The 15,751-nt window shown below is 38.1% G+C and overlaps 1 protein-coding gene across 9 annotated transcripts; it reads right to left on the bottom strand.

The window, feature by feature from the left end:
* Nucleotides 1–213: 213 nt before the first annotated feature.
* LOC104119204 (RNA-binding motif protein 25) lies at nucleotides 214–8,555 on the bottom strand. Of its 9 annotated transcripts, XM_009630642.4 has the most exons (9): nucleotides 7,981–8,120; nucleotides 6,900–6,985; nucleotides 6,257–6,666; nucleotides 5,873–6,126; nucleotides 5,537–5,689; nucleotides 4,729–5,158; nucleotides 3,936–4,586; nucleotides 3,262–3,848; nucleotides 214–633 (listed from the first exon to the last, which is right to left on the bottom strand). In XM_009630642.4, the coding sequence occupies exons 3-9, from the start codon at nucleotides 6,552–6,554 to the stop codon at nucleotides 382–384; spliced, it is 2,625 nt and encodes an 874-aa protein (XP_009628937.1). In that variant the 5' UTR covers nucleotides 6,555–6,666; nucleotides 6,900–6,985; nucleotides 7,981–8,120; the 3' UTR covers nucleotides 214–381. The 9 variants fall into 9 exon arrangements, with proteins under 9 accessions (XP_009628937.1, XP_070043335.1, XP_009628941.1 ...); XM_070187234.1 differs by having other exon boundaries at nucleotides 6,257–6,985; XM_009630646.4 differs by having other exon boundaries at nucleotides 6,378–6,985.
* Between the last annotated feature and the right edge of the window lie 7,196 nt (nucleotides 8,556–15,751).

Here is a 15,751-nt window from a genome sequence, read left to right as displayed (position 1 = left end):
AAGGACAGTAACTAGTTTAATAAAAAATGTCAAATGGCTCTCTAATTTAAGAATCGAAGATTTTAAAAAAAAAGGGTACCCAATCTAGGTGGATCAAATTACATAGATACCATCAGAAAAAGAAAAAACTATTAAGGCCTTTGTCTTCTCGAATATTTCCTCATGTCAAAAATGTGGGACGTTTCTCATATGTAAGAGAAAACAGCACAAATATGGAAGTAAAGTTACCTTGAAGCTGGAATGAATTAAGAGAATTCCAAAATAACCAACTTTGACCTAAACTATTTATCATTTTCTGCTTGAAAGAAAATAGTGCTACAATGATTTCAGAGTAAGCAAAGCATTATGGATATGCTTTCCAAGTTATAGGGAGGAGATAAATTAGGATTTGGGCCTCAAAGCCAAACCTGTCTCAACTTTCTTAATTTCAAATATAAGCATCCTCCACATCTTCAGAACAAACATTTCAGCTTCTTCATCTAATATACTTTGGAGCCTTTCCAGCATCTCAGTTGCCTTGACATGTTCTTGAGTGCTGGAGACAATGTAGTCTACCAGCGTTGGTTCCTCCTCGCCCAGAAAATCAGTGATCTTCTTACTGATCCACGGTCTCATCCTTTCATGTAGTGCATTCTGTGATAAGCGAAAAGAAGATATAAACTATAAACATTCACTTCCAGCAAACCAAATAGAAGCCACAAAGAGCGAGAATGAATCTACAATATGTAACTTGGCAAAAGCTCAGAACACCAAATTCAAGTTATTATAGCCTAGGGATTTAGCTTCAAGTGAAACAAGTGTGATCAGAGCTTGGGACTCCAACAGGAACCAAAGTGCTAGATGCAGAGCTCACACACTAGGCAAAACAGTGAAAATTTCATAGGATGTTGGCATTCCTAATGCTGCAACTTGCAAGGAGGATCTTAATATCAAGTTGCAGAGCTCACAGTAGGCAAAACTCTGACAATTTAATAGGATGTTTACATTCACAATGCTGCAACTTGCAAGGAGTATCTAATATCAAGGATAGCTGGAACGCATCCAATTTTCTATCCATTTATCAGCAGTGGTCCTTGCTGCATACAATTCTTTCAAGCCACAGTACTCTCTTGCCATGAAATCTTGCCAGAAAACTTTGGATGCCTATATTACTAATTTGACCCTCACCACTTTGTCAGGAAGTTCAAATATTATTTTCTGTCAACTATCCAGTCAAGCTTAATATTCTTTTCACTCAAGAATCTGGTCCGGCTAGAAGCTAATGAGCAGCAGTATTAAATGCCCTCTTAAGGTATGCTTAAGCCTCAAGTCCAGAAGTTTGGTGCAGTGCACGTTAGGAGCTTCGCCTCACATAACCGGCATTTTAGTGTAGGCCGCGGGGTGGGCCTCAATATCTATAGGCTCTTTAGTAAAGAGGATAGCACTAATGACAAAGTAACATAATAATCATCAAAATTCATGGATAAATATGTTCATGATTAAGAATAGAAAAATGGAATTTAACAATAGAAAACTAGCCAACGTAAGCAACTTGCATCTGAATCTGATATCTGAAATTTAAAAAAATATATATTTGAACTTGACAAACATGGTTTTTTACTTCATATATTATACTTAATTATAGTTTTTCAATTCTTTTGATTCATATAATTATTTTATTAGGGTTTGTAGTAATTTTTCCTTGCATACAAAAACTCAAAGTTCAGTTGCACTTTACACTTACGCCCCAACAGACACTTCACACTTTTCTACGCTTTTCGCATCTGATTACACTGGTGATGAGTTGATCATATTTCAGAAAGCTAGATAATTCCTGAACAAAGTTTATCTAATTGCTGAATACATGATTCAGCAATAAAGCAACTATGTTGGTGCTCAATAGAGAAATGAAGCTAAACTATATTGGTGCTCAATAGAGAAGAAACTAAGACCAGTTAGAATTGCTGTTTAAACTTCTTAGCTGATGGATCTTGTGCAGCAAAGTAGTTTCCTTAACGCAAAACAAATTTCCCCCCTCCAAAATTATCCTACATAGCTGATAAATGATATCATAATGTGGAAAGCAGCATTTACACACACACCTCAACCAATAAAACAACTATTGACACTCAGAAATCACATACAGTGCAGCTAAAACATCTTTCAAAAAGCTAAGTATAACTACTGCAAAGTAATCACTAGTAGATCCACAGCATCTTCCAAATTCATACAGTGGAGAACAATTATGAACACATAAGCTAGCCTCCTCATAGGTGAGCGGATGCATTAATCCACTTTTATCAATAATGATATAGGAATTTCCCCTCCAAGTTTACCTCCTCTTTTTTGACAAAGTGACTTTTCGTCTCCATCCTAATCAAATGTTTTGAATCCAATGTGGACTTTCAGGTGGTCACACAAAGGTAAAGCAGATGCCTTGTAAAATATAACAAATAAAAACCTATTATAGGAACCACTCATGCCTTCTCTACTCCCTACTAATTACCATGAATCGATGTAAAGTGCTAATGCTAAGAACACTATACTCAATCTAATAAAAAGCCTATCCTCATTTATCACACAGCAGTAACCAAAGTTTTAGAACTAGCATACATCTCGGGCATATGTCAACAGATACACAATGCCTTAGGAGTTCTGTGGCATCTACCCATAAGAAATACTTGAGGAACACATTCATCAGCTCCCTTTCTTGTGAAATTAAGAAATAGTAACAAAGTCGAAGGAAACATCAGGTTGATCTTACTAGTATTATGCTCAAACATAAAAATAGTGACAACGGAAACATGTGATTGGAAAGAAAGACTGGCTATTTCGGGGGCAGAGCCTATATCAAACGTTTGGCTGCAATAGGTCAAATTCTATCAGCTAAACTAGATTTTCATTGACATATGGACAAGCTCCACTAGAGGAAACTTTTGATACTTTACCCAACTATCAACCATTAAGCATAAAAGCCCACCAAATCCTAGAAGCTGGGTGGGTATATTATCTCCTCCCCCTCTGCTTTATGTTACTTGCAGGAATACATCAATATGAAAATACAAAGCTATGTTCCTCTTACCATGATTTCCGTACATAAGATGAGCCATTACCAAGTATACCCTCCACTAACAGGCTAGAAGTTGCAGGTATCATACAACTCTAAGATAAAATCATGTCAAAGGTCTAGCAATGAATTTAACTTGATAGCATTTGCTACGATCCAGTGAAACCTTCTCATGTATTAAAGGAGGAGATTGAAAGTGAGGTACCAGTTCTCACCTTGTCATAAATAGTCCAGTTTATCTCATATGAGAACAACTCGTCTTTGGTCTTTGGAATCATGTCAATCAATTGTTTTGCATCTAAAAGCTTCTGATTATCAGGCGTCTTAACCTTATCAGGCCTAGGTTCCCGAACTCTATCATGATCAAGGTTTCTGCTCTCATCCCTGGTTCGTTTAGTATCTTCATCAAGCTTGTCCCGATCCCTCTGGCTGGACCTGTCATGAGTTCTTCTGTGTCTGTCCTTCTCTCCATCAGGCCTCTCTTCTTTAGGATTGACATTTGAAAATCTCTTAGCAAGATCTGCACCCACAGCCGGTGGTGATTCAGAGATAGAAGGTTGGACCATATGTCGCTCATCAATGGAGTAGTCAATTGGAACCAATGGCCTCATCTTCTTTTCTTTTTGAGTATCCTCATCCTCATCTGCGTTGAAAACAGAAGGGACAGCAGCTCTTTTCCCCGACCCTAGGAGGCCAAATCCCAATCTTTTCGCTGGGGCATTGCTATTATGCTTCATATCTGATGAAGCAGTAGCTGCCAATACGGATTCTTCATCAGTCCCATTTTGCACAACTCCTTCACCTGTTATTTGAATGTCAAAACCAAATAGAAAGATAGAGCAGAAGTCATAGCAATAAAATCTTAAGAAGAATAAACTAAAATAGTTACCCTGACTTAAATTATCATGAGCTGTCTCAATATTCTTATCTTGGCTTTCAAGGTTGCTTTCCTCATAGGAAACAGCTTTCTCGCGTCCATTAGCCAGATGACCGGAAAGGATTTTCAATGCCTCCTCCTGCTCTTTTTTCTGCTGTTCCTCATCTTCTCTTCTCTTAGCCTCAGCAATCTCTTCTTCTTCTTTAAGCCTATCGGCCAAGTCATCTTCCTTCTCCCTCTGCCGTCGTTTCCTCTCCTCGTCACTAGTCCTGTGTTTCCTTTTCCTATAACCATCTTCACTTTCACGTTCTTGCTCATTTATATCCCATTTGCGCTCTTGAGCCCTTTCTTTCTCCCTTTCTCTCTCTTTTTTCCGCCAATATTCCCTCTCCCTTTCTTTAGATTCCCACTCCTTTTCACGGACCTTGTACCTTCGCTCATCTTCGCGGATCTTGTAATCTCTCTCCTTCTCTCTCTTGGCTCGTTCTTGTTCACGTTCTCTCTCATACCTTTCGAGTTCCCTTTCCTTTTCCCTCTTCAAATCCCTCTCTCGATCCCTACTTCTCCTATCATGCCTACGATGGTCAGGTGAGCTAATATCAGCCTTGTCATGCTCACTTGATGTTTTACTTTGACTGATCAATTCATCATCATTTTTGTCTTCTGCATTGTTTCCAAAATCATATTGAAACGTGTCAGAAAAGCATTAAGACTAAAGCACTAATATTTTTTTATAACATCTAGGCAATAAAGAAAATCTTCAAAAGAAAAAAAAGGCGGCATTTTAGCGGTCCGATAAACTAACCAATTTTTGCGGTATCTCTATCTGCTTCCCCATCTTTGGGGTTTTCCGTATTTGAGTTATCAGAACCATCTTTAGCTGTTTGTGGAGGTGGAGGTGGAGGTGGTAATGGTTTATTCTTCAGCCTTTCCTCTAGCATATCCTTGAGCTTCTCCACAGCCTCCTTGTCAGCTTGCCTATCTTCATCATTGACCAGACCGAAATTAGCAGCATCAAAATTCCCTTTCTCACCACCATCTTTCTTTGATTCTTCTGTAGTGGACTCAGGAGGTTCTATAGAAGTCTTTGCACTTTCATTCTTTTCCCCACCTGATGCACTTTCTTCTTTCTCGGCGCCTTCAGTTTCAGATTCTTTGGGCTTCTTTAAGGTTTCTACTACTTTCTTCTCAACATAATGTTCAAGGTAATCACGAGTTGCTTGATTGACATTTAACTGCAATGATACCAAGTATAACCAAGATTAGAAGTTGAAATTTCACTTCCCTCTAATAAGCTAAGGGTGTAACATGAATTGGAGGAGAGCCCATCTAAGCCTATTTTATGACTTGGTCATAAAACATGCACAGAGAACAAATGTTCATATTTGCCAAACACTGGGGAAAGATGCTGAAAATATTTAGTAGACAGATGAGCTGCAAAGGCACTCACTGTCAGATGGAACGATAACTTATCATAAATTAATTTCATCATTCATGACATGTTCATGCTGCAAAATAATTGTACTAAAATGCACAGATAAAAATGAAAAAATCCTATTTATTTATTTTAGACAGTTGATTGAGAGACAGAGAGGGAAAAGACAGAACTATACCATCAGCTCCTGCCCGTCAATGTTTAATTTGTTGAGCAATCTCAATGCACGGAGAACCCCTTCAGCAGACTCAAACTCACAAAACCCAAAACCTTTCAGAGATCCATTTGTCGGATCTTGAGCGCGCTTCCAACTCCTAACAGGCCCGCAGAGCTTTACAAATCATACAGCAGAAAGATCAGTTAAATTTAGAGATCACAAACACCCCTATATATACTGGGATTTGCAAGGCAGGAAAAGGATTCATTGTGAACACAAACAAGTGAGAAACGCAAAAATGAACAAAGCTCCACTCCCCAAAAAGTAATTGAAATGTCAATATGTAAATTCACTCACCTGCAAAAGAGAAAGCATAAACTCATTTTCTGCAGTGGACGATATCTTGCCAACATAAACTGTTGTTTGTGGTTTCTCTGTTTGAGCAATGCTTGGGATGGCAGCTGGCCTAGCAACAGGCGGAATAATTGGAGGACGTATTATAGGGACTGGAGGGCGCATCAAGGGAGGAATGATGCCAATTGCACCTGGTGGACGTGGAGGAAACATTGGTCTCATCATTGGAGTGTATGGTGATGCATAACGCGGAATTCCTGCATAAATGCAAACAGAAGTCTAGGAATATTTATTAGGTCAAGCTTACAAAGCAGAGACAATTTTAACACTCAATGCCTACGTCTCAATCATGAAAGGAAACTGTAAGGCTGAACAAAATGTTATTACCAAACATTACAAGCATTATGATGGCACCATAAGCATGACAACACTCACCAGCTGAACAGATAACCTGAAGGATCAAGATAACATCCATTTCATAAATCACTAACATACGAATAGGGCTTACCTTATGCATCCACTTGCAAAGAAATCTGCTCAAAATGTCCAAATTCCCAAGAATGATTTGCGAGGTTTGAATACATTGAGATGAGACTCCCAGCGTCTCATCATCAATAACGCAATTGATAACATGATAACATATTTTTAGACAATCTTTCCACATGTTAACCATTAACATCATCATGTACAGCAAAAAATAAAATAGCCAGAAATACAGCACATGCAGATAAAATGAAAAGATTGTGATACCTTGGCGTATGCCGTATAGGCAACTTGAATTCAGTTGTTAACAAGTTCTGCTGCCAGCATTTCAAGAATCAAGATCCCAACAAAGGGGTAGTACCCTTATTACTAAAAGTAAGTCTACAGTAGGACATGCATATCCAGACATTACATAACATAGAAAAGTAATATGCCCATGGTGAGAAAGCTTCACTTCCGGTGTTTACACAAAATAGATGTGTTTAAAAGCAAATGGCCTTGTAATGATAAATGAAATGAAAACAAAACCAAACAGACGTGCTCATACCAAAAAAGCAGTTGGAGTACTCAGTAGTCTCTAATGAACTGCAATATGAAGCCTTCCCACCTTTCTCACGGAAACCATTCAAGAAACTGTAGGAGAAAACATCCAGTCATCGATACCCCTTATCCGTTTTTAATACAATTCTACAGGCAAACTCCTCTCATCCATATTATTCCCCTCTCAATATCAACACAATAAAGCAACAGATAAAGTACGCTGACCATTGTTACTCACTATTAAACAATGCAAGGTTCAAATGGTAATCAGAGATTTGCCTTCAGTAATTCTACTAGTGCCCTTGAAAAGGATATTTATGGATAACATTTTGCAGTGGTTCAGCCTCAACAGATTAATTTCTAAATCACAAACATTATCAAAGCTAATATTTAAGCCACCAGTATTGCAGCATCTAGCGCTAAAGATACTAACTTTCCTAAGAGATCCCTTAAGAACAGGGGCGGATTCACCTTTAACGAAGTGGTGTCACGCAACACCGCTTCGTTGGAAAATTTTACTAAGTATATGTATCAATACTGTGAGGAAACGGATAAGTAGGAAAAAATTACACAATTTGACAAAAATTGTCTCTTGGCGTGTTGGTTATGTGCTTGATTTTGCTCTAAAAGAGGTCAAAAGTTCAAACCTCAACTAGCACTTTTTTTTTAAAAAAAATTGAGAGAGCCTATGTGGTTAAAAATTGTGATGAAGTAGAATTGAACTCGGAACCTTTTCTAACTTAAGACTCAACAAAATCAATAGACTAAGATTTCTTGTTTAGAAATATGATAACTAAAGTTATTATTCTCATTCTTTTATAAATTTAGACACAGCTCATAAAAATTTCTGTGTAAGCCCCTATTTATGAAAAAACATTCCTCAGAGATTAATTATTAGTAAAGGCAGAGACTTTGCCGTTCAATATCATTGCATTTACTGCAACTAAAGTATATAAATGCAGGACTAACTCTGATAATTTTTAAACTATACATTGTGCCAGTCTATCATTTCACTGTCAGTAGGGAAACATGTACTAAATAGGCATAAATATCCAAGTAACTGTACATAGAGAGAAACAAAAACCCACCGGGAGGAGGCATGGCGCCCTGTTGATGCATAGCAGGGTAACCATTAGGCATAGGAGCGTACGGTCTCATCAGTTGTCCATGCATAGCATAAGGCGGCATAATTTGCTGCGTCGAAGTCATAGGAACAGCTCCGGTAGGTGCCGGATTCATCGCGGGCGGTACAGAACTCACTCCGGGTGGCTGAACAGCAGGATTCGGAAAATTAGAAGTTTGCTGCTGGTGCTGGTGCTGCTGCAAATTAGGGTTAGGAAGAGGCGAGAATAGAGGAGTTACACCACCAGGTACAGGTGCTGGCGGCGTCGCCGGTCGAAAGGAAGGAGGTACGGTGGAGTAAGACTGGATCGATGGCGGAGGTGGTGGTGGTAGAGCTGATAATGAAGGTGCCGGAGATGGATCTGATTGGGAGATTTTGTTATCAGATTCTGGCGGTTGTTGAGGATTAGCGACGGCGGTAGAATTTTCCGGCAAAGGAGCTGAGTCCGCCATTGATGTGGAAATTGGGTGCGGAAAAAGATTGGGGGTTTTGAGAGTGAGCCCTAGAATTATTACTAGGAAAAAAAATTGTTGGTTTTTACTAATATATATTTTATTTATTTAAGTTTTAAAGAGAGAATTCTCTGATACGTGAAATATATATCGTGCTCTTATTTCGTAATCCTGTTCGCTTATGTTCTCTTTCATGGCCCACACCAGCGGTCCGAATGAATTGCTTATTGCTACTCTACTCGTTTTCAAGAATACAAAGAATTAACACTAACTTATGTTAATTCTGTGTATTCTGAAGGGAAAAAAAAAGTATTGACATATTCTTTTCGTCCTAATTTATGTAATAATATTCAAATTTTAAGAGTTAAGTAAAATATTTTTTATCATAATATTTTTATATACCTTTTAAATATTTTAAATTATTAATTATTGTAACTTATAGTATTTTTTACGTAATTTTTAAATATATAAATTTTATTTCGAAAAATTTAAAGATTTTATATCAAAATACTCGGTTAAAATTTAAAAAGTTTAAATATCGAAAAGCAAAAAGTATCACATAAATTGCGACAAAGTAAATAATATTTTAATTGTCTTCAATTCATTAATAAAATCATGTTCATAAAGCATTCAATTTTTTTTGTAAAAAGATTTTTATCAGAAAAGAACTTGTAGTGCAAGTTTAGCAACGGTACTCAGGAAGGGGATATGGAGGTGAGACTTGATACGCAAATCATCCCTAAAAGAGGTAGTTTCAAGTATATCTTGGATCTATAATACAAAGTAACTAGGAGATTGATGAAGATGTCATGCATCGTATCGGAGCAAGATGGATGAAGTGGAGGCTCGCTTCTGGTGTCTTGTGTGATAAGAAAGTGCCGCTGAGACTTAAAGGTAAGTTCGGCAAGGTTGTAGTTAGACCGACTGTGTTGTATGGAGCTGAGTGTTGGCCAGTCAAGAACTCTCATACACAGAAGCTAAAAGTAGCTGAGATGAGAATATTGAGGTGTATGTGTGGGCATACCCAGTTGGATAAGATTAGGAATCAAGTTATTCGTGAAAAGGTGGGAGTGGCCCATGTGGTGGATAAGATGCGGGAGACGAGGTTGAGATGGTTCGGGCATGTTAAGAGGACAAGTATAGAAGTCCCAGTTAGAAGGTGTGCGCTGTTAGCCTCAGTAGGTAGCAGGAGAGGTAGAAGTAGGCCTAAGAAGTCTTGGGGAGAGGTTATTAGGCGGAACATGGCGCAGCTAGAGCTGACTGAGGACATGGCCGTAGACAAGAGGCTGTGGAGGTCAAAGAATAGGGTAGAAGGTTCGTAGGTAGTCGAGCGTTTCTCTTTGTCTTACTAAGTTCGCTAGCATTAGTGTTAGTATGATATCTTTTATTCATAGATTGCTATTACTACCTAGAGTTTGACTGCATTTTTGGATTCGACCTTATTTTATCTTGTTGTTATTCCTACTTGTTGCAATTACCTTTTCTTTCCAGTCGTTCTCTAGCCGAGGGTCAATCGAAAACACCCTCTCTGCCCTTCCAGGGGGTAGGGGTAAGGCTGCTTAGATATTATCCTCTACATACTCCACTTGTGGAAAACTACTGGGTTTATTGTTGTTGTTGTTGTTGAGTAATAGTTATGTCATTTTCTCTTCTTTTTTTTAGTCAAAGGCACCTATCTACTTTTATTTTTCTTAATAATATAGAGGGTGAACGTTCAATAGAATTTGAGGGATTGACCTACTAATCCTTAATTAAATTTGTCTATCTATTTTCCAAAAAAAGAAAAGAATCTATACCTATACAGTTTTATGGTGGTTCAAAATGAATTTCAATAGGTTTGAGTTGCATGATTTTGAATGAAAAAGTTTCTCGTTTATCAAGCACAATCAAAACTCTAAAACATAAGATGTCAAAGCTTTTGTAGATCATCATCTGCTTATAGACATGTCTAAGAGAGCCTAACTTATGAGCCGCTACTTTGTCATTCTTTCTAAAAGTGAGACTTATTTAGGGATACAAAATTTTAAAATTATTTACCTGGTTTATCTAAGTTTTCCTATTTACATAAAAGAAGAAAAAAATTTACAAAATATATATAAATCTGGTCAAAATCTATAATTTATTTGCAACTTAAATATAATTTTTTTTGTATAGAATACGGTCAAAAACTATACTTTACATACAATTTGTATATAACTTGGAATCCAATTATGTTAGTTGTATATATTTTGTATGCCATTTCTATACCTGAAATATAAAATATATACAACTTATTTATGTCGTCTTCTTCGAGTTTCAATATGAAATTCGAACTAAAACCCCCTCGAATCTTTATCAAATTTTCTCCAAATTGAGATATAAATTTCAAAGGATATTCTCAATTATTTGAAACATCCAATCCAAATAAATAACAATTTTGCAAAATTTAATTTTCAAATTCAAAGCTTCAAAACTTTTTAATGGCTGTCAATGAAGTTTTTAACAGATTTGACAGGGTTTCTAATTCAATCTGCTCGCTTCTAATTTAGAAGCTAAAGAGAAAAGTTTTTTTTTTTTGCAGTAGAACTAGCATTCTTAATCACCTTTTGCACCTTAAGTGAGTCCTCGAGCAAGTCCTCCATGTGCGCTAGACTTTCTTAGTTTAATGTCACGTCCTTAGTCTTCAACTGAGCGTATGTGCGGCACTGGACAACTCGCTCACGTTCTTGCACAGCTTATTCGCGATCTTACTATGCCAAGTCAGCTTAAGACATTAGGAATCGCTAAGGGAGTACTAGATAAAAAAGACAAGAGAATTTTGGCAAAAGAAGGCTTTTGTATTGTAGAGAACTTGATTGTTTTTGCTTGGTGATTTACAAATGGATGACCTCCTATTTATATTAGTCTCCTGGAGGCTAGTATGTAAATATTAATTGTTGTACAAGTCCTTAGTATTTACAAGGTAAGGGATTTCTCTAGAATTATCTATAAAACTAAAAAAATTCAAGGACTTTCCTAACAATTCCATAGGGTTCTAATGTCTTTTATGGAAAATCTTCGTATTTCTCTAGAACATTCCCACATGTGCTAGTCTCCTTCCTATGTAAAATTTCACATGGCAAAAATATGTGTCAAATGGATCCTATGTAACATGATGACATGGTGGGTCATCACATTCTCCCCTATCCAATTTTGTATCGTCCTCGGCACAAATCATCGACATGTACGCGCACACCTCGCCTTAGCATCGCTGGAGATCTTTGTCCATTAGCCTTGATGCTCTATGGAGTGGTTCGTTTTCCCATGTCACAAGATATTGGTCACCTTTCTTCTGTCAAAACCAAAACTTCACCAAGTCCTGATGGATCCCAACCCTCTAGGTAAGCCAAACTATAAAATTACAACTATAATGGGAAAAAACCATCAACATTATTAATGAAAATTGCAAAAGAAGCCAATACAACTATCCCAAGGGCTAGTATACAATCCATGAGCCACTAAGACTAGATTTACAAAGCAATTATGAAGAATGTTTACAACATTTATTTAAAGTTTACAAAAACAGACATGAAATCATAAACTACCATGAACGAAAGGTAGCATGATCTGCCACGCTGGTACGTCTCCAATGTAGGACTTCATCTCCCACAACTACTCAGCTCCAGAATCTGCACGCAAGGTGCAGGAGTGAAGTATGAGACTATAATTGCGAACTACCCCACTGTTACAAATGCGACTCATGACCTTGCAAATGTGAGGTCCCCCAGCTCAAACTTTACAAAAGCGACAATAATCTCGCAAAGCATTTGCGACCCAGTCATCGCAAATACGAAGAACCAGAACCAGCAACACAAAACCATCTAAAATAATCTGAAACCTCCCCGAATCGCACCTGGCCCCCGAGACCCCGTCCAAGTATACCAACAAGTCCACATATATAATTCAAACTTATACAAAGGCTCAAAACATCATTACTAACATCAAAACGAAGAATCGAACACCAAAACTTATCATGAAACCTTCAAATTCAAGAACTTCAAATATTCACAACCACGCATCGGATTCATACCAAATCAAATCAGAATGAAACCAAACTTCGCACATAAGTTCTAAATGATAAAACAGACATATTCCAAATTCCAGAATAATAATCAGACCTAATAGCCTCAAAGTCAACTCATAGTTTGTCACGACCCACTATAGGTCGTGATGGCACCCAACATCATCGTTAGGCAAGCCAACTCTGAACTACCAACTTAATTATTCATTTTATTATGTTTGAAATCATAAATCTTGTTAGATAGAGAAATCAAAACATTAAAAATCGTAGATGCCTACAATTTAAATAAAAAATAAAGTAAAAGCGTGTCAATGTAAAGCAAACTATAAACAAATTCTAGAACATCCCAAAAACCGGTGTCACAAGTGTATAAGCATCTACTAGGAAATACAATAACACTACAACATCTGTCACGAATACAAGATAGACATGATAAAGTAAAGAATTATGATGGAGACTCTGTGTATTGCGAATTGTAGCATAGAATACAGCTCACCATGAAGTCTTCTCAGCAGTTGCGCCTACGCGCCCAAATGACCACCAAATGAACATGTCAGATCCTGCACATTTAGTGTAGAAGTGCAACATGAGTACGTAAATCAACACATACCCATTAAGTATCAAGTCTAACCCAGAAGAGGTAGTGATGAGAGGTCGACATTGACACTTACTAGAGGTCCAGTTAATCAAATATAACAAAGTAGATAAATATGAAACATGGTAAGTAAATAATGAGTGCAGATATAGGCAAATAATACAGTCTACAGCTGAACAATGAACACAAAGTCCTCAATTATCGAATACCTTCTCAAATGGAATACGTAATGGTTAATACCAAATCAACGGTCACATCTCAAGTCATGAAACTCATGAGTACGCGGACTCCTTATCAAGTATTTCGCATGATTTTGCCGAGGCGAGCGGCCCGATCCCATAAGAGTGTTTCATAGAACTGCCGAGGTGAACGGCCTGATCCCATAAGAGTGTGATACATAACCGTGCCAAGGCAAACATACCGATCCCATAAGAATATGATACGTGATACTACCAAGGCGAACGACTTGATCCCATAAGAGTGTTTCATAGAACTGCCGAGGTGAACAACCTGATCCTATAAGAGTGTGATACCTAATCCTTCTGAGGCGAACTGTAAGGATCCGTAAAAACAAAAAAAAATTAACCAAAAACTCGGGGTTTCGTGGTGCCATGCTAGATTCCTGCGTTATTATAGTACGGTTCGGACTTTTTGGATTGAACAGTACCCCACGGACTTAGAGGAAAATGTTTCACAAAAGGACGCATTTCTGCGACCCATTAAGCGGCCGCATAATCACTCTATGGACTGCATAATGGCCGCAAAGTGAAGCAGTACGTTGGCCAATTTGAGGTCAGCTTTGCGGTCGATTATGCGACCGCATAACCACTATGCGAACCGCATATCGATCGCATAATCCCTCTTAGTTTTTGCAGAGGGAGTTCTGCGGTGCATTATGCAACTGCAAAACGAGTATGCGGACCGCATACTGGTCGCATACCTGGGCCGTAAGTTCAGGCCCCTGAGGGCCATTTCTGCGGTCACTTTGTGGATTGCATAACCATTATGCGGTCGCATATGCGACCGCAGACCTGTGTCGGGTACCCATATTCTTAATTTAAAACCCGATCCCTATTCTGTTAAAACACCCCCTTTAGTCTATTTTGAGCTCATTTTCTGATACTATAGAGTGAGAGAGGGAGCCTTAGAGTCAGAAAGTAATCCTCATTAATTATTCTTCAATTCTTGCTTGAAACTTTGAAGATTATCAAGGAAAGCAATCTAGGCCTCCATCCTAGAGATTGAGGTTGCTAAGGGTTCTGGATAATGGAAGAGTCTAAAGAAGCGCAATTGAGGTATGTATGGCTAACTCTCTTCTTCTTAGAATCGAACTCTTGGTGTCCGAATAATTGGTGTAAGTTCCAACTTGATTATACTAGAATTGTTTATATTAGTGTGTTTGATTGAAAGATTCACGTTCCCTAATTGTTTTATATGGTTACCATGTCATCATGCTATTTGAGAACGTAATTATGATTTTTCAAGCTCCTTCCCTTATGTGTGAAATGCCTTATGTGATGATACTTATCGACATGAATGATGATGTTATTTGAACAAATAAAAAGGGAAAGATTAAAATTGTAAAATGTGCCCAAGTGCCAAGAACTACTTAATAAATGAGACTATTTGTGCCATGTAATGAATATGGGAAAGAAATGTGAACTGAGTCGACAATTGAAAGAGGTTATGTCTGTGAGATGGCTTAGCCGATCGGGCCGAGATCAGACGCCATATTGTACACATAGTGGCATTTGTATTGGGATTGTTGAATTACATTGTGGATATGGATATGTCTCACTTGAGATGGCTTAGCCGGTCGGGCCGAGACCGGACTCCGTGTAAAAACACAGTGGCATTGTGAGTTGTGGCTTTAGCACTAAAGATTATTAATCTAAAAAGATGGAAAGATTGATATGTCTCTTTGTATTTCTATGAAGTACTTATTGATTATTATGACTGCCTTCTCTTTGTTTCACTGTTCATTCTACTAAGATTGGTGTTTACCTTACATACTAGTACTATTCGATAGTACTAACGTCCCTTTTGCCGGGGGCGCTATATCTTTGAATGGATGTAGGTGGTTCCATCGCAGATAGTGTTGATCGCAGATAGTGGTGCTCTCTTTCTCTCCTCACAGCAATCTTGGTGAGCCCCGTTTCTCCCAGGGGTCAAGTAGTCCTTCTTTTGTATAAGTTTTCACATTTTGAGGTATAGTCGGGGCCTTGTTGCCGGCATTGTCATGTTGCCCTTTTGTATCCTTAGAGACTCCGTAGACGTTTATGTGGGTCGTGTATGTATGTTGGGGTGGTCGTTGGATTGAGTTGTATTTTGGAAACTCAACTATGGCATAATGTATATAAGGAAAATGAACTAGCAATGTTTATATAACTGATCTCTCCCCGGTTTTACAAATGGTGATGCGATCCCTTTTTGGATTATGAATGAGTCGGGTAAGAAAGGTTTAATAGGCTTGCTCGACCGGGTTCACTCGGTCGAGCACTGGTCGCGTTCCCCGAGGTTGGGGCGTGACAAACTTAGTGTCAAAGCCAGGTTTTAAAGTGTCCTAGGATGTCTCGAGTTCGTGTCTAGTAGAACCCTTCTTATCGGTGTGTTGTCGACCACATCTATAATTAGGGGGCTACTTGGATAT

The sequence above is a fragment of the Nicotiana tomentosiformis genome, chromosome 10, assembly GCF_000390325.3.
Source record: "Nicotiana tomentosiformis chromosome 10, ASM39032v3, whole genome shotgun sequence".
Classification (NCBI taxonomy): domain Eukaryota; kingdom Viridiplantae; phylum Streptophyta; class Magnoliopsida; order Solanales; family Solanaceae; genus Nicotiana; species Nicotiana tomentosiformis.
Note: the sequence above shows the minus strand (reverse complement) of the source record. Positions and strands in the feature narration are given on the sequence as shown.

Coding starts and splice junctions, on each gene's coding strand:
- LOC104119204 (XM_009630640.4), bottom strand. CDS start 8,467: ATGGCGGACTCAGCTCCTTTGCCGGAAAATTCTACCGCCGTCGCTAAT. Junction 6,127..7,980: donor GGGCGCCATGCCTCCTCCCG/GTGGGTTTTTGT, acceptor GCATTTATGCAG/GAATTCCGCGTTATGCATCA. Junction 5,159..5,536: donor TTGACGGGCAGGAGCTGATG/GTATAGTTCTGT, acceptor GTATCATTGCAG/TTAAATGTCAATCAAGCAAC.